We start from the raw sequence: 26,488 nt of genomic DNA on the forward strand, positions 1-26,488 counted from the left end.
GAAGAGGAGATAGAGCAATGGAAGGAGGGTTGGACCCAGTGTGACTCATGCTGGCAATGCTAATGTGTTCAGCACTAATTGAAAGCAGTTATGCAGTAATCAGAAACCTGCAGAGCGACAGCTATGTTCATTAGAAACACACTGCTACCCTCACACAGAGAGCAAGCGAGAGAGGGCAGAGGAAAAAAAAAAAGAGGGTCAATGAATGGCCCAAAGATGTTAAACACTTAAAAAAAAATGCACATCTGTGGTCTTAAGTCATTAACTCAACCCGGGTTCAACTCTAGCTTCATGTAAATGCATTCAAAGGAATTCTGTACATGCATCATGTTCCTCAGTCTTTTAAAGTACTGTGCTTTGTCTCACCAAACGCTCTGCAGACTCGCAATGAGAAACTGAACGCTTGCTTGACCCAGATGATTTGAATATCAAAGAGCTTTTGATCAGTGCAATCACTTCTTTGTCAAAAAATATTCCCTTTGTACAAATTTGGCTGTGTTATAGGTTGAGGAATTTGAGCAGCCATAGACACCCAGTGGAACCTAAGCCTAAGATATGTATTTAAGGAGGTGATTTGTAATAGCCAGGAGGGTGGATGCAGGCCTTGAGTAAGAAAGTTAACCTCAGATTACTTCAGGGAGATCGGTTCAGTGTGATGTAATTAATGTAAGTTGCCTTAGGGTGAAAAGTGTCTGCTAAATAACAGGCAGGCCTAAAACTAGTTCTTTTGTCTTGTATTTTATAGCAAATTTCTGATGAACATGTTGAATAATACATAACTTTTTTATTGTGTATTTATTAGAGCTGGGCAACGATAAAACATTTATCGCAGTTATGCACAGAACTAATAATGCATTCTAAAGTAGTGTATTGTGCACTTTTTTTCATTTAAAAGTGCAGTTACTGTGTTCCCATCGCCACCGGTGAGAGCGTCAGAGTGACCGAAAGTGATTAATTTTCAATATGAGCCAGCAGCAAGCAGTGGCGCAGCACGTCTTGGACGGTGAGGGCGTCGAGGAGACTTGAAGTCGATACCTCATGAGTGGCGGTATATCTTGCAGCACTGGTACCTATAATCCTTTTCTGCAGGTCTTTTGGGATAGTGGCTGAGTAGAAATATGTCTGGCTGCTTTCATTATGGTACTGTAATATAATGGTGACCACATTGTCTGCTCTTTGCATGCGTGCTCTGCTGAATGGTTGCCTTGACAAGATCACTCATGGCAACTGCACAGGACTGTTTCCCTCACAATTCAGGGGAAAACGTGGCCAAGCCACCCTCTGGGGAATCTACACCCACATGCATTTGTTGTGTAGCCCTCGATCTGTACCTCAGAGGAGACCACCTGCAATTCTTTTTACTACAATGTGATGAGAGGGCGGTCTCGTCCTCATTTCTTTTTTCTTTCCCTTTTTTCTGTTTCTCTGTCTTCCCCAGTGTGCTATATCCATAAGAGTTTCCATCTGTTTTGTGTGCAGAAAACCCAGAGATTCTGACCTGGTTTTGCCGAGTTGAGTCCTTAGTGTGGAATTGAAAGTCTTCTGAAATTTTCAATTTAATACTGCTGGAATAATGGAGCGTTTGCCTTGATTCTCCTCTTTCTGGTGTGAATTGTATTTATTTTCTGATTAGGTTTATTTTTTTATTTTTTTATTTTTTTTTATTTACTTCAATAATGTTATTTAATACGTTTTATTTTAATTATTCTACTTTTATTAGCTTCTATTAAATACATTTATCTCATTTTTATTTTTATTTTTTCAGAATAAAACTTCCCATTTTTGCCATTTGTGTCTAAGATTTCTGCATAAACACCCTTTCTGCATATGAAACACAACAGAACTTAGTAACAAGCCTTTTTTTTTTTTGGCTGAAATTAGCTTACATTTTTAGTTAAGGCACATTTTCATAAAGCATTAAACATTTGTGTAAAGATCATTTGAATGTTTTAGAACAGTTTATTTCTATTGGACTTTTAGAACAGATTTCCATTGCTGTGGATATTATGAAAAGAACCTGTATGATACACACCTTCACACTGGTGATGACAGACAGATCGAAATGTCTTTGCTGCAGCCTGAAAGAAGGAATACGGCAGAATATTCGGTGTCATTATATTCCAGGGCTTTTTTAATGGGTTTGCGCCATCTTTCTGACAAGGTGTCTCCCTTCCTAGTGACATCCGTGTTGTGTCACATTTTTTGCCGATGTTCTCACAGTGATGGGGACAACATTCCCATTGCTCACCCTGCCAGGTACAGCGTCACCTCTCATGTTAGACCTGTCAGTCACATCGCACCCCTGTAAACCGGGGTACAGTCTGTATCTGTCTCGTATATACATATGCAAAATGCTGTAATGTGGATAATAAAGTGAAACATTTGCAGGTTCATGTTTATATTTGACTGATTAAGTCGATGTTAAAATTAGCATAATACGCATCCGGCTTACATCTAAACCTTGTTAAGAGCCTCGTTCAGCAGAATAAAAAATGAATCTCTATTTGAAAGCAACTCCTAAACTCTCCAAACCGATCTGGACTTTCACCCAGTGTAATTACAGCCTAATGGGATTTTAAATCAGGACTGGGAAACTGCATTCACCAGCACTGCCCAAAACATTTCTCCACTTAACATAAATAGTGTTATGAGTGTGAAAGAAAACAAAAAAAATGAGTTTTTTTTTCTCTTCACTCTCAGAGACGCAGTTGTCTAGGTTTTAAAGTGCCCCATTATGCCTTTAATAGGATTACATGCATGTTACTGGTGACCAAAAGAGACTTTCAAAAACATTATAAACTCATACGGGCTCCAAACTTTTGAACAGCACATTCATAATGTGGCACTGCTCAAATCTGTCATTGTCTCTTTACTTGCCATGTGCTATTTTTTACTATATTATCTTATCTTAGACTAAATATCTGTCTGGCACTATGTAAGGCCATTTGGCTTGCTGCCGATGTGTGTGTGTGTATCATATGATTGATTTGGAAGGGATTGATGTGGGTTCATCTGCTGTGGAGTGACTTAATACAAGGTCGAGTGTTTTGAGACTGATGCTTCTCCTCAGACGTGACCTCATCAGACAGTCATCAGTCTCAGAGACTTGACTTAATTATTAATAAGAGGATACACTCAACGTTTATGCATCTGAACACACTGTGTGAAAAGTCAAGTTGGTGTTTTCTACAGTTAAACACTCATGTGTTTCTGCTAGAAGTGAACTTGGATGATTCACCCAAAAATGAAAACTATCATAATATACACACCCTCATGTCGTTCCAAATCTTCATTTTTCTGTGACACACAAAAGATTATATTTTGTTCAATAAACTTTGGACCCCAAAGACTTGAATTGTAAAAAAAAAAAAAAAACATTTTTAAAAAGTATTTTAAAATGATTTAATATTTTCCGATTTTTACACAATACTCCGCAATGAGGACAAATTGCCAAATGACGTTTGAAACCTGTCTTTGTTAGGATTAGGTATTGGGTTATATCCTGAAACAAATAAATATTGGTGCAAAAGTCATTGGGAATTAATTTCAGGGTAGTATCTACAGAAAAAGAGTGAACAAGAAAGTTTCATGTCCGGTCAGAAATGCAGATCAGTGACTTGACTTTGAAGAAGTAGTAGGGGAAATTGTGGAGATTTTTGGATATAAGTGAACTTTGTGTATCTGCTTTACCATTTATTTTCTTTCCTTTGTTTGTGTGTGTGTGTGTGTGTTTGAGCCTGTGGAGTTTGAATCTATTACCAGAGTAGCAGTCCCCTAACCCCTACAAGTAATTTTTGATGAGCCTGTGTGTTCAAGAGTAGGAGTTTAAAAGAGAAGAGAGCATTTGTGGTGATACTAACATTTCTGTTATTCTGCAGTACGTCCTCTCTTTCTCTAGCTAAACTTTCTCTCTGGTTAAGCTTTGTAGCGTTCTTTCCCTCCAATGAAGAGTGTGTTCAGAACCCACTGTGTAAGTTTCAGTAATGGATTGACAGGCTCTACATGTCTTTATTGGACTGATTGCTTATTTGCTGTAAAGAGATAGATTGTTACAGCCAGAGACAAGTTATCTGATGTCTGATTTCAAAATGCCTCATTTTAACATTAAGAAATTTTTATTGACAAGACTGTTGCTTTGTGAAATGCTTCGATCTCCCCGGAAGGTCTGAAATATGTCTTTTAACATCTTTTCTTCATTGTTACTCCCCTGTTTTTCATCATCATTTTTCTTTTTTAACCGAACAGGCCATCCTGATCTGCTTAATACCAAAGAGATGCTTTAGCTTTGGGCTTTTTTTGTTTGTCTGTTTGTTTGTTTCGACTCTTGCATGTGGACTTTCATCTCGTAGTGACCAGCAATACATCTTACGTTCTACTGCAATTCTAATATTAGCACACTAGCCAAAAGTAATAAAAACTACTATTAGCTGCAGGGGTTTAATTTTCAGCTACTGTTCCACAAATGTCTCTCCTCCTGTCCTCCATATCTGTCTCGTCTTTACTGGGCTTCTGCGGTGTACCCATCAACTTAGACTGACAAACCTACAGAAATTCTCTACAAATACTGGCTGTTATATTTTCATTGTACTAATGCCAAATTAATCAAAGAATTTCGTAAAATATTAACTGGAATTATTTTATTTTTTTTACTCCATATTAAGTAGACCGTGCAACACTTATTGTTGGATGTATAAATCCAAAGAGAAACATTTTAAATTTAATTCAGATTTATTTGTAAAGCACTTTTCACAACAAAGGCAATGTTCCAAAGTAGCTTTGCAGGAGATACTGCCTTACAAACCCCCCCAGTGAGCAAGATAAAGGATAACCGCGGTGATGAAAATCTCTGGGGAAAAAATAACAATACAATAAATATAAAATACACTATTCTGATATTTTAATGTCTGTTTTCTTTTTCAAAGAAATAGGGAAAGTGTTTTTTCAAAAGAAGAAAATAATTGTGGTCAGGCTCTAAAATATACGTATTATTAAATAAAAGAGAAATTTAGTTAGAAATTTTGATGCCTGTGAGTCACAAAAGGCTCTTTAGATGTTGGAGCCATGGTCTATTGGTTAGAACAGGAGACGTAGAAGGAGCCTTGTATGTTTTCTGTTCCTTCTGTTTTGTTCTATCGCTCAAATGTTGCAAAAAGCTATTTTTTTCCAGTTTATCCAGTCAATTTTAATCGGAGGCCAAGTATTCAGTACTCATGTGAAGTCAGAGATGTGCTGACTCACTGAAGAAAATTAGCAAGAGGACAGATCTAAATCAGCTTTTGAACTCTCCTCAGCTCTCCCTCGCACACTCGTCTCTTTTAAGCATGTTTTCATGGATATTCTGTGTGGCCCATTTTTCTGGCTACTGGTGGTGTGTGTCTGTGTGTGTGTGTGTCCTTTTCGTTTGTCAGTCCTGACAGCTAACAGTCTCTTTCCCCCTTGACTACACCACTTTACAGACAGACAAAAGACCTCTGGGTCGTCGTTCTAAATACCCTTCTTGGAGAAGAAAACTGAGAGAGGAAGGGGAGACTGGGATGTGTCACTGTCAGACTGTTGGGCGTCTCACTGTGAGCACCTCTGGACTCTCCTAAAGACGTTTTAGCATTGAGCACCTGCACACTGAATATACAGATCATTTTTGTCTCAGTTAACCTGGTTTGAGGGGCAAAAAAAAATCCAGATTAAATATATAGTTTGTCGAAACTCACTCAACATGACAAACAATTTGTAAAAATAACAATGTGCAGATCTACTGCACATGTAATGCTGCAATCAACACGTTTCATTCATTTTTATGTAAATTTCAACATGCACTTGCCATTTTTCTTTGGGATAAGTATGAGGCAGCGCGTTCTTCTCTATGGCTTAAGTGGACTCCCACTGACAGACCAGCAACAGAGAGCAAATAAAAAGCGGATTCTATCACATTAATGTATAGCTTTCTCTCTGTCTTTGTCTGTCAATCTCTTTCTCTCTCTGACTCCCTCCATCACTCTGTGCTGTGGATGACAGAGGCGGTCCTAACAGCAGAGAGTTCACACACAGTGGTGACAGACAGAAACCCAAATCTCAGACTAAACCTCATGGGGAGGGTTGTCATGGCTTGTTATTGCGCTTGTGCTCCAAACCCAAGCTGTGTGGTGTTTACGGGTGCACCACAGTCAAGGGAGATGGAAAGAAAAAAACCTGTAGAAATTCTGCACTTGTTCTAATGTGTTTTAACTACCTGTTGCTGTATGCAAGGTTTTCAAAAAAATAAAATAATAAAATAATAATAACAACAAAATTAAAAGTGATCGATATTGTTGCCATTCTTTCCTGATAGAGTTTGCAGATTTTGCAAAGCTAAAAAAAAGAATATTTTCCCCTAATGTGTTTCACATCTCTAAAAGAGAAATCACTGTGCCAGTTTTGTCTACACTCTGACCATTCAGACACTTTTCAACCCACTGCGTGAACATCTTTCCATCTCTATTCTCAACCAGTTTCTATCTCCTTTGAGTAATTCTTTGTTTGCTCTCTGTGATGCTGCTTGACCACTGGCAGAATGCTGATGCACTTTTCCCCTAAGTAAAAGGTTTTCCAACTCGATTCCTGAAGGTTTCATTGAGGTAAGAAACAGGATACTGAATTGCAGTTTGAATATAATTAGAATTACAATTAATTTAAAATAAAAGTTTGTGATTTAAATGTTTAAAACTGAAGGTTTAGGTCTGACTTTTTTGCCATCTTTGAATTATTGATCAACTTTATAGATCAGTTTTTGGAGAAAAAAACATATCAGTTGATAACCATAAGCTTCTTACAGCTTCAAGGCCTTCATACCTGCTGTTCTAGAGTTCATCTGCATTGGAGTGTGTGAAATCCTCCATCAAAAGGTCCCAATATACTTCAAATGAAGTTCGTTTTCGTTCTTAGTTTCGGGGCAAAAAGAAGTTTGAAAAAGCTGAGCAACTGTTAACTAGCTTTCCAACACCCTGCTGGAGGCGGGGTGTAGATTAATGTAAACATGACTTTGCGACGCATGCGCCTATACCCTAAACAAAACAATGAAATGAAGAAGTGTAGGCAATCTAGGTGTGAGACAGGCACCAATGGTCAGAATATTATAGATAAAAGAATAATGATTAGCAGAAGTTCAGAGTCAAGTATCATGTTTGCAATACAAAACAACCATAATCAGTCCTTTATGGGAAGTGTGAATGTCTACATAGTCTGTAAATCTTTAGTATGATGTGGGGGGAAAATATTGGAGTCAGTTTGTCTTTATTAGTGCTAAATTGTTTTATTAAACTGGATAAATTGTTGCCCCTTTTAATATTTTATGTGGTTTCATGATTTACTTTTGATCAAAACAAAGGTTTATTATTGTATATTGGTTTGACATTTCACATTTTGTATACCCTTTAAATTCACTTATTTAAAAAACAACAGCAGCAGTATGATGTAACATTTATTTGAAACGTATGTATTTGGGTACTTGCTACCTCATATCTTTACTCTTTGCTTTCTTTTAATGGCTTTGGAAAACTTGTCTCTGATGTTTCTCTATTTCGTTTTTTGCATAATTCTGGGTCGTCAACAGTCTTTAAAGTCTTTCCGCGAGTGATAGTACAGGTGCGGATATATCTGTGCCAGCTCAGCTATTCGACACTCCAGTGTATTCAGGAGATGTTGCTCTCCTGTAGGACCTCCACAGAATGAGGTATGAACCAGGAAAAAAATTGCACGTCAAAGGTTGTGGAGTTTCAGAACACACCCACCGATTGTGTAACCACCACGGACCAATGGAAGTTCAAAGGTGTTTAGGAGCCAAAATGAACTCCCCAGAAAGTTTGCTTTGGTGAGCTGTTTCGAACTGCTGAAACAAACTCAAAACTAACTTTTTTTCAGCCTGATTTTGTTCGAAATGTCATTTGAAGTATACCGGGGCCCAAAGGCTGTTCAGTCCAGACAAACAACAGCTCAGTGCTCTAGTGAATCTTCTGTCTACTCGAGGTCTTGAAACACCATCTGCCATTGTCTGATCCTCTCACTCCCTCTCTCTCATTAAAGAGGATGTTTAAATGTGGCTGTGGGTACAATTAGTATTCCACCCCACATAGGATTTTAAGTTAATTCATCGGGACCCTCTGTAATGACCGTACAAACTTAATTAAGGAAAAGAGTAGAGGTGTGACCTCGGCATCCTGGCTAAATTCGCCCATTGGCCTCTGACCATCATGGCCTCCTGACAATCCCCATATCCGCTGATTGCTTTCATCACGCTGTCTCCTCTCCACCAGTAAGCTGGTGTGTGGTGGGCATTCTGGCGCAAAATGGCCGCCGTCACATCATCCAGGTGGATGCTGCAAACTGGTGGTGGATGAGGGGATACACCTGACTATGTAAAGCTCTTTGAGTACCTAGAAAAGCGCTATATAAATTTAAGGAATTATTCATTATTATTAATTACACTAATAATCATGAGGCCTTCTCAGACCTCAGTCCCCCCCCATGGGATGCAGTGGTCTGCTCCATGGTGCATATCCTCATCTACTGATGACGGCACTGAGGCCAATTGACCTCTGTGAACATTCAGATTAATTGGCTCCTCTCTTTGTCCCATTATTCTCCTCCTCCTCTTGTACTTGCGGCCATTTTAGATATTTGTGAGCCTTTCCATAGCAGTAGGCTCACAGGTGTGTGTGTATGTGTGTCATACTTTCTGCTCCTGTTCAAATTCTATCTCTGAGATTGATGAATAAGGGAGCTTGTTCAGGGGGTGTTTGTGTGTGTTTGGGTGGGATAGTAGGGGTTTGTGGCGTAAACAACATTGGCAGAGTTTGGAACAGAAGCTTGAAACCTCAATGTTATTTTGTGAATTTTAAACCCAGTTCTCACTTCAACACCTCTTAAGTGCTGTGCAAATCATTCTTGCTTCTAAAACATACTGTAACACTTACACAGTCACACATTTACCCTGCAGCATGAAACACCAGCACTGTACTACATACTTTTACGCTGTGAACTTTTATTTTGTGTCAAGTGAATATCTTTAAGTTCTTCCCAGGTGAAAGGGTTATATTGCAAAAAATCTAAATAATATCTGCAACAAACTATATTATGTATCACCAGAATTTGTTTTATTTTTTATTACAGCAAAATATTCGCACTCGGCGTGAGATTTAACACTGTAAAACACAAACACAAAAACATGTAGTCACTCAAATAGAAACACTAATAACTGCAAGCTAACAAATCGGTTGCCTCTTACACATCACACAGTAACTTCCACCAAGGAAGTTTAACTTGGTGTAAACACAGTAAGTCACTCTTACAGAATGTACTATTGCGATTATCTTGCAAATCTGTCTGTTTGTGATATAGAGAAATAGAGAGAAACGATTGCCACAGACTGCTCCGAGGGCATATTTGTTTACTTGCTAGTGTTGTCTTTTGTTCGTGCAAGTCTTTCAGAATGTGTTAGTGAGCTGGTAATTGCAGGTAGGGCTCTGCAGGGGGCTGTGCAGCTCGCTGTGATGCTGTGAGGTACGAAAACTCTGTTGCTCTGCAGCAAATTGTGTACAAAGCGACCTCTGGACGTGTAAATGAATTCACTTTTACTTTACACCAGTACTTTCATGAATCAACCTTCCCTACCATTTTCCTTCTTCCTTTAGAAATGGATTATGGTGCTAAAATCTCATAGAGGTATCTCTGTAGACATGCACACACAGAGAGCTTTTGTCTTCTTAACTCTGGTCATTGGATCAGCTCTAAGTCAATAGTCCTTCAGGGCCACCAGGCGAGTCTCCAAACGACTGTACCTGAACACACCCAATATGCACTGGTACAATTCAATTACTTCTGTTTCACTCTTCTATGAGGTCAAGGGAAATGTTCACTCTCACAATTGATTCGAATCAATAATTTCAATCTAATCTGCAGCCTGTCCTTGCTACCACAAGTCGCTGTACTATGTCTTTATGGATTTTAGGTCCATCAGGTACAAGCTTGGCTTTGTGTCCAGTACATCATTAGCCTCCAGAGGACTTCTGAATATTCTCTGCTGTATATTCAGGTGGGATTTAAGAGAGCTATGGGAACAAATATCTCTTTCTCCCTTCGTTTCATTGATGAAAAGCTACTCAGAGGTCAGCTGCATTAATCTAAGGTCACTGATTTGTGTTCATGCATTTCTCTGATTATGCTTTATCCATTAGAAGAGAGAGGGGCATTTGTTCCTGCCCTTATTTACATGTGTAAATCATTTTTCTTTCAATGCCAGAGGTTCTGCTTAAAATCTTTTTCTGTGTCACAGTTTTCATCTTAATTGCACTGATTTAAATATGCCATTAGAAGATGCATCAGGCTGGGTGTGATGACTGCGATAAGTGAGTGTTGATCATTGCATGTCCTGTGACACGTTGCAACACAACAAGTTTGAATATGTGAAAGTATAAAGGCTACTGCACAGGTAAAGTTTTGTATTTATTTAGTACAATTTACAATAAGGTCCTGTTTGCTATGCATTAGCTGATATGAACTAACAATGAGAAATATATATTTTTAAAGCATTCTTAATGTAAAAATATTGTTTTCATATTAATTTACAGTGCATTAATTAATGTTAACAAAAACAAAATGTATTGGTAAATGCTGAACTTAACATTGACTGAAATTAATGCCATAGAAGTTAGTGTTTTTTTTTTTATTATTATTATTATTATTATTATATCGATGGACACTTTTGATGACCCAAGTTCAAAACAAATGAAACCCAATCATATGGCATCAGAACAGTATGGCATCAAATATAATAATATTTTATAGTCATTTTTTTCCCTCTTTTTATTTTATTTATTCTGTGAACTATCCCTTTAAATGAGTGGTTTCTGATCTCTCCTCAGCACTGATATTAGAATATAGTCCATCTTTTTCTGTCTTGGCAGAGGTTACCGTGATGTTCTACAGAAGAAGGGGCTTATTGGTGCATGTCTTTTTAATTGCTCTGTCTTTTTGCCTGGGGGGAGTGTAAAAATACACATTCTCTTACACCCACTCAGTGCACATGTACACAAAAAAACATCTCACCGGACAGTCATGCTTCAGTTTATTTGCACCCCCCCCCCCCCATAACAGATCATCTGTGACCTTCAAGAAGGTCTTGCATTAAGTCTAATTGTGATGAGATGCCTGCCACAGTTGTCCTGGAGCTAAATTAACCATTAGTATTGCCCAGAAGACTCCAACGCTGAACTGTTGTCTAGTATAATGATGTGTTGTTTACTACACCACTGTTAGACATGAAAATATGTGGCATGCAACTTTATCGCTTACTCATCACCCTCTCTTGATATGAGGCCTGAAAGTGTTAACAAACACATTCAAATGTTTTTCTTTTTAGGTTTGTTTGTGTGTCTGTGTGAGTGTGCGCGCGTGCATGCAGTCAAAATGCGACTCAAACTGCTGTAAATCGGTCCCTCTGTTTCAAATGTCAGGCTGCTTCATTATTAATCTCAGCATGAGGCAGACAGAAACGCAGCAGTAGGTAGTTTTTTGTTTGTTTATGAAAAATGAGTCTGTTTTTACAGACAGTCCAGTTGAGAATTCACCAAACGTAACTTCTTTAAAAAATGAATTTTTATCAGAAGCATCGTTGCGATCTAATTAAATGAGGAGGAATGTTTTCTGTGTGCTGTTTACAGCTTCATGCATGGACAGAACCATCAAGAGGGTTCTCTTGTTAAAAGGGCAATTTTTCCCCTCCTATTTGAGAGGGAAACGGGCGTGTGCCGGGCGAGGGAAAAGGCGAGAGAGGCTGTGTCAGAATGGCAATGAGAGTTGACCTTTCACGAATGCATGAAGCATCTGCCTTTATCGCCTACGCCAAACGTCTCATTAGAGATTATGAGCTGAAACTATGCGCCTCCTTTTGCCTCTGTAGCCATTAGTTTAAGTGTAATTAAAAACATGTGACCTTCAACCTGCTTTTATACTGTCTGAATCTGGCTTTATTTGTTTCTACTTGGGTTCTATTGACCGGAGCAGGATTAGGCAGGCTGATTTGATTAAATGTACCACAGCTGTTGACATTAGTGGCATTATTATAGTTGTATTCGAGATAGAAAAGGCAGCATTGCAGTTGATCCGAAATCAAAGGAGGACCTTTAGTGCCCAAGGGTTAACACGCAAGAGAAACAAAGGAGAAAAATAAACCTTTGCATTATGTAAATGTCAATCTCAGAAGAGAATAATGCCTTCATCCTGTTAAACAAGCAGCAGAAGTGTTCCTTGTCTTAACCTTGTATTTTTATGACCATTAACTGTAATACTTTCTAATTACTAAATGGTGAGTCACTATGTTAGGCTTGGTGAGGTAAGAGACAAAGGTTAGTTATCATATTGATTCTCTCGGGTAAGGTGCCAGTTTGAAATAACAAATTTGAAATAGAATTATATATAATTAAAATTACGTATAAGTATATAAACAGCAAAATGGGCACTGCAGTGCATTTGCTAGGAATTCTATTTATTAAAAAAAAAAAAAAAACCTGTTTGGCTAAATAGTGGAGTGTGATGCCAGTGATGTTAGGTCATGGGTTTTGATTCATACAGAATACATAAACTGATAAAAAGTAGCTTAGTTTTAATACATTTCCCACCAGATGAAAGTTATTGTTAAATATACTGTATGGAAAACTCAAATAATCAGTTGTTTGTGGCTGTTTTTTTTTCTTATTTATTTTTCTCCATAGTCAACCTCCATGACTATGAGAGGTGCTTAGATGAGGCCTCATTGGAGAGCAGGCTAAGGAAGAGGAAGTGTTTTCGGCTAGAGAGTAGTCCGGGAGAGGAACATACGTTTTGTAGATGCAGACAGCCTGTTTACCAGAATGGCCCTGTCTGCTTGTTAAAGAAAACTCAAGAGCCTGATGGAGTCCCCTGTAATATGATACGGCATATGAGATTTTATATTTAGGACAGAGAAGCCTCCGTAAGAAAGGTTTATGGGGCTTTGAGTGGGTTGATCTTTTTAAATATTCAACTTCAATGAAATATGGAGCATGACTTGAGGCTGTTTTGAATTCATAAGTACGTTTCACAAGGCTGGATGTGCATATTGAGAGCTGTCGAAGGCATCCGAGAGAAGAGCCCTGTAACTTGGTGAGAAGCGCCCAGGGTGGAGCGGAGCGAACTTCAAAAGGTCATGAAAAACAATAGTTCTGTTTGATCTGATGATGTAACATCTCACCTGATCAGAATCCAAGGTTTTGCCACAATGGATCTGCATATTGATTTCTAAAGCACAATTAAGATGTGAATGACCCTTGGCTGAAATATTTTCTTCAGCGTTAATAACCAGCAGCCTGAGACTTATGGAAAGCTAGTCTATAGTCTGTAATGAGAAGGGAAGTTAATGGCAAACATCAGCTATCAATGAAGTGCTGGTCGTTGCCAACAGTCATTAGCCAGCGTTAGCCATTATCCGTGCGTGGAGGTGGTAATACATTACAGCAAAATCCGATCAATTACGACCACCCCTCCCATGAGTCCCATCTCGGGTAACTGACAGTTCACCCCCACACACACACACACACTTTTCCCTCGCTCCGTCTGCAGCTCATCAGTCAGTCTACTCATTAACCTAAAGGACTTTGATGGGAGAAAAAGGGAGAGATGGAGAGAAGATGGAGAGAAGCAGTGTCTAGGGAGAGAGAATGCACAGATGGACCAGACCTGAATCAATAGCACTTCATGACAACAGACAGGGGAAGAAGAAGAGGAAGAGAATATTGGAAGCACAAATTTTTGAAAGAAATTACTGATAAGTAATATTATATTTTGTTATGGGTAAAACTAATGAATGTGCTTTATATTGGATTATTTTATCTATAATTTGACTTTATTAAAAAAACAAGCAGGTTTATATTTATGCCAGCAATTAAATAAGTAATAATGATTATAAAAAGGAATAATTATTTGACTTAAATAACTTTTTCTTTTTTACTACTATTACTATTTTTTTTTGTATTATTAACATGTTCTTTGTTTAAACAAAGGTTTATAGATTTTTCAAAATGTTTTAAATTGATTAAAATTTTGGTCAGGTCGACTAAAATTAAATGCCTTTTCATTGTGAGTAAAGTATACTAAAATTAATAAACATGGCTTGACAAAATATTGACTCTATTTAAAACATTTTCTTTTAAAGACAAAAACTGACAAAAATAAAGGAATAAAAGTTGTAGGAATCAATAAAAGGGAGTTTGGGAATAGTGGAAAGATAGTGAGCCAGTGGTAGACAGCGATATATAAATGAGAGTGGGCTGGATTGAATAATTACCCATCCCTGCAGCACCATGCAGACAGATGTCCTGTAGCAAAAAATATTCTGGAAACTCGTCAGGTTTGGCATTCAAATGAAGATTCTTTCTCTCTAATTACTTTAAACCCCAGCCCAACTTCCTGTTCTGTGGAGCTTCACAGAAACTGCCAGTGTGACGACTGATTTCGTTTGAATCATTGCTAATTGTGCAGCTTTCCAACCGTTCACCCTAGTTGCAGTGAGCAGATTCACAATGACAGATATACGTAACTTCTAGTTAGAGGTACATTTTCGCCCACATGCATGTATCTGCACAAAAATGTTCATGAACTTGCACTGCAGTAGAGCAGCTCGTAAAGAGGGCCCAGTCGACCCAATCTCAACAAACTGTCTGTCTCACTTAGCAACTGTCGGGAGACATTCTGCTTTGTCTCATATCTGTCACTAAATCGGTTTCACACTTTCACACTTTCGGTTTCACACGGTCTTTCTGGCCCCTTCCCAAAGCTTAGGTCTGATAGTTTGTATCTGTGATGCCAACAGAACGTTTTCTTTCAGGTTGAGCAGAAAACGTTGGGCCATCAATTTGAGTTTTTGTTTCTGAAGATGAAGATTAATTTAATCAAGCTGTAATCCTGATGGACAGGAAACTTTTGTAGTAAACATTCTTTTAGCAGACAGTTATTACTGGGCCATTAGCCCTGGAGCATTCTGGGATTGTTTACTTCCCCAAGGTACAATGATGATAGCTAACGGATTGTTCTTTGTTTAGTGTTAACATTTTAGTTACTGGCCTTAGTCTTTAAACACTCTACATTTTGTTGGTGGACTCATCCTGGACCTTAAAGAGATTGTTTGCCCAAAAAAAGGAAAGACTGACACAATTTATGATTACCAGAACTTCACCTCTTTTTACTGAACAGTGTGCTCTCAGATTGAATCACTTGTTCATTTGTCCTACTTCTTTGAGGCTGAATTTGTCTGGATATTATTGGTCTTATCCTGGTTTGTTTGGGCAGACTGCTAGTTAATACATGTATGTCAAAGTAAATCGCTTAAAAGCGTATTCGTGCAAACTTAAGTGTGTGAATCACGCACTGTGACCTGAAATAGTTGAATCACTCTCATGTACGTACATACTGTATGATGTGTAGTGTTTAGCTCTTTTAACCACTAATGTTGGCATACTGATTATTTTGTCAACATCAAAGATCTCTCTAGAGTCTCTCTGATGCTGAGATACAGATGTTTCATCTCAAAACCATGAAACGGTACAACATGCATCTCTCTATCTGTCTCTCATTCTCTGTATCTCCCCTTATCCCCTAAACAAATATCATTTGGTGACATTCTCTTCTCTCCCCGGGTTCAAGTAAGCATTAAGCCGTTTTCATTTGTAATTAATTTTTTGTGAGGCACTGAATGCTGTGGGATTACAACTCCCCACTGCTGCTCTGTTAAATACTCTGATTATTCAATACAACTGCTGCACAAAGAGAGAGAAAGAGAGCATTTATAGAGGTATACACACCAGAGTTGGAGTTCAGGTTGGACCCAGACCAAGGATATAGCCTTTTAAGGCTTAGACTTCAAGACCCATATATTTCAGTCTAAGAACTATGCTGGAAAAATGTAGATTTAATGAGCAACCCAATCAAAGACTTTGATTAAACTGCTGGTTTTTATACTTACCATTCAGGAACCCCATATCATACAAATTCAGACAGACTCTTGTTCAAAACTCTTATGGCTTGCTTGCATCTACATAAAACTAATTCTGTCTATTTGCTGTTTTCATCCTACATTGAGAGTCAGTAGGGTCTAGAACCTTCAAACCTGTTTGAGGTTTTGTGTCACTCACTGATGTACATTTTATGGACAAAACCGTAGAAACATTCTTCAAAATATTGTGTTCCTTAAAAGAAAAAAGCCACACAAGTTTGGAATGTAAGCTTAAATAAATTATATCAGATGTTTAATGTTTGGGTGCTTTATTCCTCCAAAAGTGGTTGAGGTGATTGCTATTTTGGCTTTCAGACCAAAACCTTAAAAAACTGAGATCAAGATCCAAGCCACATTTGTGTGATCTCAATACCACAAGATCTCTGATACACAAGTGCATGCAAATGCAGCCACACAAAGGCACATAAAACACAAAAGGATGTACACGCAACATAGACAAGAGAAGGGAACCTCTGAATTATGCTGTTTATCTGTGAATCATAACTTATTCTCTTTTTACTTTTTATATATATATTTTTTTTTTCTCACACTCGCTGATCCCAGAACAACACATGGACCGGCTTTGATATGCATGACTCTTGCTTGGGTTCAGGGGTTAGGCTACTACTTCAGCCTGACAATTAGAGAGTTACAGCCTTTCTGGAACCTCATCTCCTCCTCCTTTTTATCTTTTTAATATTAATTGCCTCCCCACTGTCATAAATGTCAGATGAAGACCATTGAATACTTTAAATTACCCATGCTTTACCTGTGGCACCAGTGGGTGGCTTTTGGGTGCCTGGTGGATGAGGCATGTCTCTCCTGATATGCTTAATTACTGTTTAACTCATGTAAGCATAAGGGATAATGTACAGGTCATCCGTCTCAGAGTCCTTCAGTCAGACAAAGAGGGACATTAGAGCATCATAGAGGCTCTGAATTACAGCCCCCTTTATCAGTCAGGGCTCCCCTCTCGCAATGGTCTCATCATCTGAGAGCCACTGCATCAAATACACACACACACAGTCTCTCGTAGTCTGACATTGTCTGTCACCCATGGTTTTCTGTTATTCTGGCATCTTCTGGGGTCCTCTGAGGGGTTGGCCATAATCTCTTCTCAGGTGATCTGGATTCAGACTGAAGCTAATTCTAACCCTAAATCCTAGTAACCATGGTATGTCAATCCCGTGGAAAAAACAGACAAACAAATAGAAACATAATTAGAATTGCTGCTGTTCCATCCAAGTAAAATAATTTGTTTAACCCAGGCTAAGGAATAATAATGCGCATTTGATCAGATATAACTGCAGTCCAGGATTATGAGATGCATTATTTGAATGCTTGGCCAAAGAGATGTGTCTGGAATATGATTGATTGTAGCATGGTAGAAGACTAGTTAGGTAGCAGGAGCTAAACCACTAAGGGCCTTTTAGGTATGTAATAATATTTTGTAACTTATACAAACTTAATAGTTTGTATTTAAAATGTAAAATTGGGGTAATATGATCATATTTTCTTGACCTGATTAGGACCCTAGCCTAATCCAATTTGAACTACCTGTAGCTTGTTTATTGAAGATGCAGGACAACCACCTAGAAGTGCATTACAATAGTCCAGTCTAGAGGTCATGAATGCATGAACTAGCTTTTCTGCATCAGAAACAGATATGTTTCATAGCTTGGCAGTTTTTCTATGATGGAAGAATGCTGTTTCAAAAGTCAAGTTGCTGTCTAATATAACGCCCAGATTTTTGACTGTAGAGGAAGTAACAGTACATCCGTCTAGTTGCAAATTGTAATCTGCAAGATTCTGTGTACTGCTTTATTTTATCCGAATTTAATAGGAGGAAATTATTAGCCACTTTTCCACTGGTGAGCCAGGGCTTAAGACAGGCCGGGTCGGGCTAATAGCCTCACTGAGGCCAAGATAGTGCTTCGTTTCCACCGTCAGGCCAGAAGCTCCACTGCGCTTCACTAAAACCTGCCCTTTACACACTTCTCAGAAACAACGTCACGAAACCCCATCATGTCACCTACAAAGAGAACTTACCATAAAACAAATAAGGAATAAGTCACTGGAATAAGCGCGATCACAAAACGAACACAATAAAAGCGGCCGTTTGTTTGAATGCTTTGTTAAATCTTAAAATCCAAAAGCATCAATGTTTTACTATAGTAAGTGATACATTGATCATAATGATAGGGGTGTAACGATACGCGTATTCGTATTGAACCGTTCGGTACGACGCTTTCGGTTCGGTACGCGGTACGCATTATGTATACCGAACGGTTCGTTGGAGTAATTAATTATATTTGAAAAAAAAAAAAAAGAGAGAGAGATAGAAATATAATGATATGCGTTCAACAAGGTAGCCCAATAACCCAAACAACGTAACAGGCAACGCCCCTGACACTCCCGAAGAAGAAAAAAACACCATCTTATATGTTTATGTTAGGCTACTCAGCAGGCGCTCGCTCACTCAGTATGCGCTGAAGGCTCGTTGCAAAATAGCCAATGCGTTTAACAGACTAGAAATGAGAAGATCCTCCAATAACCAACAGGTCTGGTGTTTGGGTGCACTTTGGATTCCCTTTAAGCCATAATGGTGATGGCAAGAGAGTGGTGGATAAATAAACAACGGTATGTCGCATCTGCAACATGACAGGGTACACCAGCGGGAATACAAAAAAAAAAAAAAAAAAAAAAAAACACCAGCGGGAGTATCTGGGATATATGCGTCAGTACTATCTGGGAAAAGACGAAAAAAAGGAGAAACATGCACGCAGCAAACTATCCCTGCAGCATTTAGACACTATAGCTTACAGGGAATCCAACCCAAACACCAGACCTGTTGGTTATTTTAGGATCTTATATTTCTGGTCTGTTAAATGCATTAGACATTTTGCAACGAGCCTTCAGCGCGTGCTGAGTGAGCGAGCGCCTTAGGGGCCGTTCACATATCGCTCCTAAAAACGCGTGGAAAACGCTAAGCACGTCTTTCTCCTCCTTTCCAAAGCGCTCGGGCAGAAGCGCTCATGAGGCGTCTGTCTTTGCTAAGCAACAATGACGTGCTCTCTCCATGAGACGCGGAAATTTCAGCGAAGGATAAATGGATTTGCAGCTCTAAAAATCGCTTGCAGTAGCTCTGCTACTAAATTTATTTCAAAATTGCAATCCATATACAACTATGATCAGCTGTTCCTTCATCTTGGCTGAGCTCTCAACCTTGTTACGGGAAAGGATGAAGCTGATTGGTTGGTTCTTGTCACATGACCCGCGGTGCGCTTGCGGCATTCTGAAAAGTTGAGATGTTTTTACATTTTGCTGTATCTAAAACGTATCGAACCGAACCGAACCGAACCGTGACATCAGTGTATCGTATCGAACCGAACCGTGAATTTTGTGAACCGTTACACCCCTACATAATGAATTAATTTATCATGATTGAAAATTAGACCTACAGAGATAAAATGCTATGAACATTCTGTTATTCAGTCGAGTCTGTTTCAGTTTATTTGAAGTCACAATGGCCTATATAGCCTACATCACATTTAGAAAGAATGATCATTTATATATTTTTATAAAAGCTCCCAAACAAAAAACATATTATATTTTGATGACATATGCGACACGGAGCTAAAATCTCGAGACGAGACTTATGACAGATAAAATGACAGATAAAATATGTTACTAAATAAATACACGATTGTGATGGAGAATAAGAGGCTGACGTCTGATTTCTCCAGCAGTCAGCAATTGAAATGTAACTAAGTAATTTTCCCATATATTTTATTTTTTATTGTGAGTAAACACTTTTGTGGAAAGTTTTTTTTTATTATTTTATTTTATTTTATTTTATTTTTTGTAATGTCTTGCCTGCTGCACACGTATTCCAGCAATTCAAACTTACATTGCAGTCTGTTATAAAAAATTTTTTTTTGATCATTATCAAAATAAAATAGTCAACTAAACATTTACACTAGTCAGTTGCCAAGGACATCTTTGCTCATGTGAAGAGGATGATATTTTATGTACAAGCCTAGTATACATTATAAATAACAGTTTAACATTCAAATATATTGCGAATATGGAAACATTTGGATTTGTTACGAATGAGACATGAGCAACAACCTCCAAATAAAACAAAGTTGTAGTGATCGGACAGGTAGGATCTAAACCATCTTAGAACCTGCCCTTGAATACCTGTATAGATAAATGAGTATGCGCAGAGTCCAAATGAGAGAGGGCCGGCAAGACAAGCCTGGTCATTAAGTTAATTTTAGTCATCAAGCTGTAGTGTTACATCAGCTTACTTTCCCTTACATTGGCGCTATAATTCACAACAGGCAAACTTAATTTCCCATGTGTTGTCCATAAAAAACTTAATGCACTTGTACTTTAGTGCTTCTCTGTTTTTGATTGAACTTGGATTATGCTTTGGGCATGACGTGCTGAACCTCGTCATCATTTACACACACTCAGGCTCTTCCTAACCTGTTTCTCTTTCTTCTGTTGAATGCAAAAGAAGATATTTTGAAGAATTATGATAACCAAACATTTGGTGGTAGCCATTGCCTTCCATAGGTTTTTTTTTTTTTCGTAAGTCAACTGTCTGGTTACATGTATTCCTCAAAATATCTTGAAATGAATGCAGTCAATAAATTGACAGAATTTAAATTTGTGGGCATTTTTTATGCTCCCCACAGCCTCATTTATTAAATAAAAATACAGTAAAAATGTTAAGATTGTAAAATTATTATTACAATTTCCTGTTTTAATACATTTAAAAATGTTACGTTTTCCTAAAATGGCGAAGCTTAATTTTCAGGAGCCATTACTCTTCAGTGTCACATGATCATTATGAAATCAGTCTAATATGCTGATTTGGTGTTCAATTTTTCTCTTAAATATATATTTCTTACATATTGTACATATCTTACATAATTATATTTATTTTATAATCCTTACTATCACTTTTGATCAATTTAATCCGTCCCAAAGAGAACTCATTAGCCAATTTTATATTGTGAACCCTTATTGTTCATCACATTAAAGATATGTGTTACCCATGTGTTAAGTATGTATAACCCTGACATCACAAAGTCCCATCAAAGGAGTATCATTGACATGACTGGCTACCCTGAGCAAAAAGTCATGTTCACTTTTATGTGATTTCAGCCATTCATCAGTTGCTATATCCATCCTTACTAGTACTTCTATAGATTACATGGCAAACCGTTCGCCGTGCAGAGGGAGAAATTCCCTGTCACGGATTGCATTGTGCGCAGCCCCTAAAGTCCCGATTGGTGCGAGACCAGCTCCATTGCAACTAATCGGACGCCCGTCTGCGTTCGATCTCATTAGGCTGATCAAGTGCCCTCATCTGCTGTCACGTTCCATCGAGTCTCCTGCCAAAACTTCAGGCAAAGAGTGTGGGACAGAAAGGAAGAGAGAAAAGAGATGAAAAGAAAGCCAGCTTCTCGGCGTCCCCCAATGAAAATGCAAATTGAGCAAATGATCTCTAAAGTCAGAAAGAAAGAGAGAAATGAGTGTCTCTCTCATATGACACAGTCTGGACGTGAGCGAGTTTTTATGAGCCTAACTGAGGAGGTACTTACTGATGAAAGGAATGTGGCATTCAGATTTCTACCGCAGTGGGTGTTTGCTTCATATATGCTTGGGGGAAGCTGAAAAGATGGACCGTTTTAAATGTTTTTAGAATATTAATAACTTTTTTTTTGTATTATTATTACTGGCCAGTGAGCTAAAACATTAAAATGGCAGTCTGTTTTTATTAAAGTGAAAGTTCTTAAGTTATGTGTAGTCTATTCATTCTTATGTTTAAAGAATATTGGATTTATTTGTTTAATATTACATATAATTTTATTTCTTTACGTAACCTTAAAAAGACCTGTATTAGACCATGATTATCATATCTCCTAACTGATTTTTCTTCTGCCTCTGTCTCTCACTCCATGTAAAAAATAAAAAGAAAGAAAAAGAAAGTCATGTAGTCCTCCAGTGTCTCCACTTTAGCTTGTGTTTTAACACTCATTAAGACACACAGACCTCATCGTCACGCTAATGAGAGGCAAGCAGCCTCTCCATATCAGCAGGGTCAGTTTGAGCAAGAAAAGAGGAGGATAAAGAAATTTAGCAGTATGGAGCCAAACAAAGTCATGTCGAGAAAAAGAAAGATTATTTTAAGAACGGGAAACAGCAAATGGGACGAGCAGGAAATGAAGGCAAAGAGGAAGAGCCAAAGAGACTAATGAAAGTGGCCTGAAGCATAGGGCAGAGAGCGGCACACAGAGACAAACGAGTGCACATTCTCTCGAAGCAGTAATGAGAGCGCAGAGAACTCACTACCCCACACACCCGAGCATGGCTCACCACTCACTCCTATACACTACACTACAGTCACAATTCATCTCAAACTCTCATTTGCTCTGGATGACACACGGGACTGCATTCTGTCCTGTCCACTGAGAGCATATACACAATCATAGAGCTTCACACATTGCTTAGTTAAGATATGAGATTGTTCACTATTTACTATTTTAAAAAGGTCAACATACATGATAGCATTCATACATCCTTGCAGTTCTTGACTTAAACATAATCATGCATAAACTGTAGAGTCTAAATAAAAGGAGTGTAAACGTTGATTAAGGTTAATAATACTATTATAATAATAGTATTACTACTTACACTACAGAAATTTAGTTTCAGCATTGGTTTTCAGCATTGATCCTATTAAGAAATATTTCTTAATTTCATATTAATTGGAGTTTTCGCATTTGCATGGTTTGTGTGACACTGAAGACTGGAGAAATTGTGTCACAGAAATACAAATAAAAATAGATTATTTTACAATATTGTTTCTACAGTGTTTTTGATCATTAGAGACTTCTTTCAAAATTAAATTAAATGGAAATTAAAACAGTAATGTCCTTTTTTTTCAGAAATGAACTTTTGTTTTCCATAAAAATGTGCTAGCATTTCCCTTAGACCTGCATAGAAGAATGCACTATACTTTATACTTTTTTTTTTTTCATCTTGGGCTCAACATTGCTTTGCAATCTCAAAGAAACATTCTGGCAACCACTCAACAAACCCTACAAGTAGCATCACGGACATGCAGGCACTTCTCTTAAGATAATGCAAAAATCTACGTCTCTCTTGTGTTCTTTCATGGTCTTACATCTTGATGAAGATAATTTGATGTTGTAATAGTTGAATGTCTGCACCTGTGCCTAAATTTGCTGCTTAGACCTTTAGAAACTATTACAAGGAGATACAAAACCAGCTGAGCATTTTCAGTGGGACATTTGTTTGAGGATGAAGAAACCATCATGTCTGTAGGCTCTGTTATTGCAGTATTTTTGCTTAGCTCTTATCACTGGCTCTTCTCTCCATTTCTCTCTCTCTCTCTCTCTCTCTCTCTCTCTCTCTCTCTCTCTCTCTCTCTCTCTCTCTCTCTCTCTCTCTCATTCTCCATCCATCCTTGTTTGCAGTGATTGTCCTTGTTTAAAGCATTCATACATCACTCTGTCCCTCACTCCTGTGCTGATGTGAACGAGTGTGCTTTGCACACTGAGAGACTCTGTTTGCAATGCTGGAGAGGGGTGGGGTTGGGGGGGGTGCTGTGGCTGTAATATATGCCGTTATCAGCATTTCGAGACCGGCGCAGTAATCGCTGCTGATGTGACGATAGAGCCACTCGGTGCAGAACCAACCAGGAAAACTTAGTCGTTTCTCAGCCATACCTCCCCATACAACATCAGTTACTATTTGTTGTTATTAAAGTTGTATTATTATTTGTTACCTCATTTAAACTGAAACTTTACACATGCAAGATATGAAGTCTGAATAATGGACAATACGCAAATCTGACTTTCTCACTCTGGAAACAGACTTCCAGTGAGGCCATGTTTTATTAATTTACACTTCAAAATCAAACACTTTTTTTTTTTTACAAAGAAAACTGAAATAATAACTGAATAAGATTCTGCATTTTCTAAGCATCTAATCTAATGCTACTGCCATGTTTTTATGAATATCTTCTATATTTCAGTCAAAGTGTTGTACTGATATTTTATTATTAAAAATGTCATACAAATCGAAATCAAAGCATTTCCGCTCCTGATTTCAGACGTTTGAACTCCTCTGCATGTGTCTCTCACAGTCTGGATGGCTGTAAGAGTGAGTGAGAGAAGGTTGCGTCAGTCTGATGGTTTTGAGTTGTTCAGGTAGATGTGCTGAGGTAGTAAAACAGAGCATTAAGTCAGTGTGACGTCTTCCCATCAGCCCCTGCACCTCATCACAGATCAGAGATTTAGAAAAACCTGTGAGAGGTCACAGCACTGAGATGAACAAACTTCACAATCATTTTTACTGCGTTGTCTTGCTGTCGGCTGCATCGCTCTCTGTCTTCCCCTCTCATTTATTTAATGACTTCAATGTCGGCATGACCCGTCCTCAAAGAGCTGCTAACTTTTATGAACGTTTTCATGAGAACCTGTTTTTTTCTCTCCCTCTCTCTCCATCCCTCCCATCTCTCCCACAGAAAACATGAAGGCACCTCTGCAAAGGTCACGATCGCGTCAGAATATCAATTTCAACTCGACCCGAGCACCCACTGCCAAGGAGCCTCATTACGAGAGTGAACCCCATCCTTCTGCAGCCCACAGGCTGACCCACCGGCCCGAGGGGGAGAAAGAAAAAGCCAGAGCACGAGAGAAGGAAAAAGAGCAAACTCCAACGCTTTGCTCATCCAGTGGTGACACAGACGTAGAGGCCTTGCTTGCCCGGCTGCGTGCCCTGTGATGACATCACCGCTTCCCCAGACCTCTCGAGTTTGACCTATGTAGTCAGTACGGTGACACGGACACAAAAAAGAAACACAGAGCGCAGTCACTTTTTGCTAATAAATGCCGCAGGGTTGCGCTCATACACGCAAAGGAAAAGTCTTAACAATTAACCTTTCTCTGCCCTTTTACCTCTAACAACAGACTTGTCCACAGAAGTGCGAGTCTTTGTGTTGGTTGGGTCCAGGATAAAAACTCAGTTTTTTACGCAGCTAATTACTAGACCGTTTAGAGTGACCTTTGGGCCAAGCACTTGTCTTTTTTATGTCACAAACAGACCAATTATTACTCTTTAAAAGGCTTCATGTTGCTTTTTAAGACACATACAATGCGCATTTTCACATACATAGACGTTTGACCTATTCAAATAACGGTTCAAATTTATGAAATCCCTTTCCACATTCAGACTTATTTTACCTCTTTCATATAAACCAAAAATATTTTAGCATCTTTAATAACATAGCTATATCTCAACATGTTTATTATAAATATAAATCACTTTTTTTTTCCCCTGCATGACTCTTTTTGACCTATGTTTGTATTCATTTATATGTATTCAAATTAATAAAAAGTTTTAATATGCATGGAAATATTATATATACTTAAAAACAACTACTTGTGTACTTACTTTTTTCTGTTTTTGATAATAAAAAGAATGTATTAGTTGGGTTTTGGCCCTCTCAAGAGAGACGGCACTATGCAAGAGCAGTGGTTCAGTATTAGGAGAGCCACTGACAGCAGATCCCCGAGTGCCAGGAGTATTTGTACTGCTTAGCAAACCTCACTGATGTAATGCACTCTACTCTTCTGCACATTTGTTCTTGGATCTGCGGCTTTTCCAAATAACAATTCCTTTGTTTTGTTAGACATTTGATTTCTTTGGTTTCCTTTTTGTGTTTGTTTGTCATGTTGTGTGCACGTGTTTTCTCATTGTAAAATTGACAAGTTTTCATGTTCTTCCTCGTGATGTTTTCTGTATTATTCCTGATGTGATTTTCCTCTGTCCTGCTGTCAATCAGGTGTGACATTGGTCTGAGATTACCTGTGAAATCACATCTCTTCTCTCCCTTCCATTCTCCCTGGACTTACTACACTCCCATCACCTTTTTTTGATTCTTTGAAACAACATTCCAGTTATTGGATAGACATTATTGCAGTGACATTCTTTTGTGAAATGTTTCAAATAAAATAAAGAAAAGAAAAATGATGCAGAGAACTCAGTTTTTTGTTCGGCTTTAAAGCAGACGAATGTCAGTTCTTTTTCTTTCTTTTTTTTGTCTTTTTTTTTTGTGTGTGTGTTCCACTTAGTTTCCCTCATTAAAAGGGTGCATATGTTCTGGCACATCCTCTCATTCATTCAGGAATCTCATTTTATACACTGTTACCTGAGAGCGGGGTTGAGGTTAGGAAGGGAGGCTGGCACCTCCTGGAGAGATGAAAGCCTCTGCGACCCACAATCACACTGTTTATTGTATTGTGAATAATAATTAATGCTGTTTCCAGGGTTGTCTTTTCCAGTTTAATTAATCCAATGGAAATTGGGGAGGTCGGTTTGCCCATTCACAGCACTAGACAGCACATGCTG

At 38.3% G+C, this 26,488-nt stretch overlaps 1 protein-coding gene across 5 annotated transcripts in view; it reads left to right on the forward strand.

Moving 5' to 3' along the window:
• LOC113055384 (protein diaphanous homolog 3) overlaps positions 1-26,102 on the forward strand; it is a 259,998-nt gene extending 233,896 nt beyond the window's left edge. For all 5 annotated transcript variants that reach the window (XM_026221660.1, XM_026221657.1, XM_026221663.1 and 2 more), the window contains one exon: positions 24,603-26,102. In XM_026221660.1, the coding sequence (XP_026077445.1) occupies positions 24,603-24,862 (260 nt within the window). In that variant the 3' untranslated portion in view covers positions 24,863-26,102. The remainder of the gene's footprint in view (positions 1-24,602) is intronic.
• The last annotated feature ends 386 nt before the right edge of the window (positions 26,103-26,488 follow it).

This window comes from Carassius auratus, chromosome 36 (genome assembly GCF_003368295.1).
Source record: "Carassius auratus strain Wakin chromosome 36, ASM336829v1, whole genome shotgun sequence".
Lineage (NCBI taxonomy): Eukaryota > Metazoa > Chordata > Actinopteri > Cypriniformes > Cyprinidae > Carassius > Carassius auratus.